Here is a 3,720-nt window from a genome sequence, read left to right as displayed (position 1 = left end):
CAATGTGCAATAATGTCATTTAACTTTCTTCTAATTTAGTTTCACATTTACAGCCAACATTCATTGTGCTTTTTAATGTGCTTTTTTATTGTTTTTCTATTGTTGTGGATATGTAGGTATATATATATATGCTGATATATAAGCATATTTTAGCTAATTTTATCCTGTTACTTTTTATTCTCTTCTTTTACTTTAAATGTGTATTTGCACTACTGTGTGAGTGGCTCTAATCTTGTTATGCACATGTGTAATGACAATAAAGGCATTCTATTCTATCCTATTCAAAATAAATAACTTTATTTTAAAATTTGACCAATACAGAAATAGCTCTGTCGTTCTCTTGGTCTGCATTTCTTTGTGGTATCCTCAAATATCAGTTGATTGCAGATAAATAACTTCCAGTGTTTGCCTCTTTTTAACATCAGTTTAGTCCCAAAAAATGTGAGTGAGCAATTTGTAGACAGCTCTATAACTTGTTTTATTTGCATTATGAAATCATTTTTTACTGATTCATTAAGGTGTAATTACAATTTAGAAGAAGTAAATCTTCAGTTTGCATTGAGCAGACTTTACGTCCTGCTCATCAGTAAAAGTTGTGTTCAGGTGAAACTCGTTCGTCCTCCTCCCGATCAAAGAGCAGCAGAGCTATCAGCACACAATGAATGAGGAAACACGCACAGACTCACATGACTCGTCAGAAGTCGCACTCGGGTATCCGTCACACTCAGAGTCAGCTGATGTGATCCACACCTGCAGCTCTGACAGCTCCGACGGGTCAGACTTCCCGCTTTTGTTCACCTTCTGCTTTTTAGACCCGAACATGTATTCAAAATACCTGCAGGGAGGAAAAAACAGACCGTGACAGCGGTCCCTGAACGCATCACGGCGTTGAGCTCCGACTCCTCACCTCCTGTAGGCGTTCTGCAGCAGAACACAGCCCGGACCCGCTGAGGACCCTTTAGAGTCGCTGATGCGAAAGCTGCCGGAGCTTAACTTGAAGGAAGTCGGGTTGATTTGGACTTTCTGCGGCAGAGGCCACAGAGAGCCGAACTTTGAAGGCACGGCGACGAGCTCAGGTTCTTCGCGGACCCAGTTGGGCTGAAGGCCCCGGCTGAAGCCAAGAACCAGCAGAGTCAGAGCAAACCCCAGCAGGACCGTCATGGTGACAGAGAAGCAACACAGTCACAAGACCCGGTTGCAAAGCAGCTTTGTGTTCCGGAAGGAGGGCGGACCAGAACACCCGGAAGTCAGAGCTGCCACAGATTTAAAGGGGAATCTTCACGAGACCAGACGAACCGGACTGACCCGATATTCTCCATCAAGTATCACTGTAGCTCCTTTTTTACATAAAACAACCCCGATTAGTGACGTGCAGATCGATACTAAAACATCGATACTACAGAAACCAAAATTTTATGTTCTAGAATCGATACTAAACTCAAAAAATCGATACTTTGATACTTTAGTTATTTTACATAATGTATATCATTAACAGGAAAATAGTAGAAAATAACTAAACTATTCGAATCTTGTCTTAATTATATGAGGTGGGAGGGAACTACTTTTTCTTCCACTTGGTTAATGCATAAGCACAGTGGCACGTGCTCAGTCACTCAGTCTGTACAGGTATGGCAGGTCATTTTAACATAAAATCTGCTTCGTCTGTAATTAAATTCTAGATGAGGGGTTCCCAAACTTTTTCATGCCATGCCCCACAAACAGCATTAGCTCTGGCCAGGGACCTTCTTGCAAACCCACAATCAAAGCTACAAAATATATACAAAGTAAACAAATTTAGAATATTTCTCTCACTTTTATTCACTTTTCAAAAGTTATTACATTTCTTTTGAATAAGAATTTTTAATTGTGCTATAAAATGTAGGGTTAGGGTTTGAAAGACTTTTAAATTAAATAAATAAATTACTATGTCATGCATTATTTACAACCCCTGAGGAACCTGACTGGGTGTGTCCTTATTTTCTACCTCCAGTTTGAGTGATTCCATATTTTTTCCCTGTGTTTGGTCAATAAAAGCAACATTCACTGACTTCCACAATGTTTTCTCTTCATTTCTTTGAGTGTCCCTGAAAGCCAACAAGTTGCACTTTGTAATGATCTTATTATTGTATCATGTTTTTGATCTGAGTTTGTTTTACAGAATGAAATGTCTGAATGAGTGCTCAGCCAAGACTGGTGATTCCATACTTTTTTCTGTGTGCTTGGTCAATAAAAGTCAATAAAAGTAACATTCACTGACTTCCACAATGTTTTCTCTTCATTTCTTTGAGTGTCCCTGAAAGCCAACAAGTTGCACTTTGTAATGATCTTATTATTGTATCATGTTTTTGATCTGAGTTTGTTTTACAGAATGAAATGTCTGAATGAGTGCTCATCCAAGACTGGTGATTCCATACTTTTTGCCAGGGGTTGTACAAAGCGGTTATTTGAAAAATGCTACTTTTTAGATTTAACAGACACATTAGGTGTGTTATCACAAAGTATCAGTATCAGATCGGTATCACCGATACCAGACAAATATTACTTGGTATTGGTATCTGAAAGAAAATTGGCAGTGTCAAACATCACTAACCCCGATATGACGCTCAGTCATTCCATTACTGTCGCTGCGGTTAGCGAGCCTGCATTATAATTTCTGAAATATGAAGTTGAATAAGTTAGTAATCTATTAAAACTTAATGTTTTATTATCAGCAAATAATTTATTTGACAACAAATAGGCTAATCAATTCTTTCAAAACATTAAACATGACAATTGAAGCTTTTTAAATCTTAACATACAGGTTTTACAGATAATTTGCTTTGGTTAAATATCCATTAGGCCTACCTGTAAAACATTATCCCCTTGTCCCTTGTAAATTTGTCCCAATTTCTGCAGTTTATAGTAGTTTGCATCACAATAGGTTCTGCTGCTCATTGGTTTCAGTGATTAGCGTTAGTATTAGTTCAATGCAAATGAAGATGGCGTGCAGAAGCGCATCTTATGTCACGGCCTCTCACTCTCGGCACCATCAGAGCGACCAAATGTCTGTATTTTGTGCAATAATCGGTGCAGTATTGAACACAGATCACATGGGACTACCTTTTTACAAGACTGAACAATAGATTATTAGTATTTTATCACCGTATCTAATATTGGCGATCAACAAAATGATAACAGCAGCAACTGGTTTTCTCTCTATCTCTTGATGGCTTTAGGCCTACAGTGTTTACATTTTGAAGTAACACAGACCTGAGAAGAACTGTACACTAAAAACAAAAGTATGAATAAATTATTGTGTTATTGCTGTATTGTAAAGTCATGGTTTTGTGTTTGTTTGAAAGAGAAATAAGTTCAAAGGAACTAAACACATTTCTTTATTGAAGTGTGATTTTTTTCCCCTTAAATTTTTATTTATTTACTTAACCCCTCATACATTTCATTATATTTTTACTCTTTGTGTGAATTACCCGTCACTTTGCTGCTGATGCACGAGTTTCTCCAGAGGGATAATAAAGACGATTTCTCCATCCATCCATTTTCTTCCGCCTATCCGGGGTCGGGTCGCGAGGGCAGCAGCTTCAGAAGGGAGGCCCAGACCTCCCTCTCCCCAGCCACTTCTTCCAGCTCCTCCGGGGGAACTCCAAGGCGTTCCATGCAACCTTCAGGTGAAAATGAAGACCCTAAACCCAGACCCAAACCAGTGGTTATTCCGTATGTTGC

At 38.7% G+C, this 3,720-nt stretch overlaps 1 protein-coding gene across 1 annotated transcript in view; it reads right to left on the bottom strand.

Moving 5' to 3' along the window:
* hexb (hexosaminidase B (beta polypeptide)) overlaps positions 1 to 1,490 on the bottom strand; it is a gene marked incomplete in the record, with an annotated part of 21,950 nt that extends 20,460 nt beyond the window's left edge. Inside the window, 2 exon segments of the mRNA XM_013999547.1 lie at positions 687 to 835; positions 908 to 1,490. Coding sequence (XP_013855001.1) covers positions 687 to 835; positions 908 to 1,161 — 403 coding nt within the window.
* Between the last annotated feature and the right edge of the window lie 2,230 nt (positions 1,491 to 3,720).

The sequence above is a fragment of the Austrofundulus limnaeus genome, unplaced genomic scaffold (genome assembly GCF_001266775.1).
Source record: "Austrofundulus limnaeus strain Quisiro unplaced genomic scaffold, Austrofundulus_limnaeus-1.0 Scaffold2339, whole genome shotgun sequence".
In the NCBI taxonomy this organism is placed as follows: Eukaryota; Metazoa; Chordata; class Actinopteri; order Cyprinodontiformes; family Rivulidae; genus Austrofundulus; species Austrofundulus limnaeus.
The sequence above is the reverse complement of the archived record's forward strand: the minus strand, read 5'-3'. Positions and strand labels throughout refer to the sequence as shown.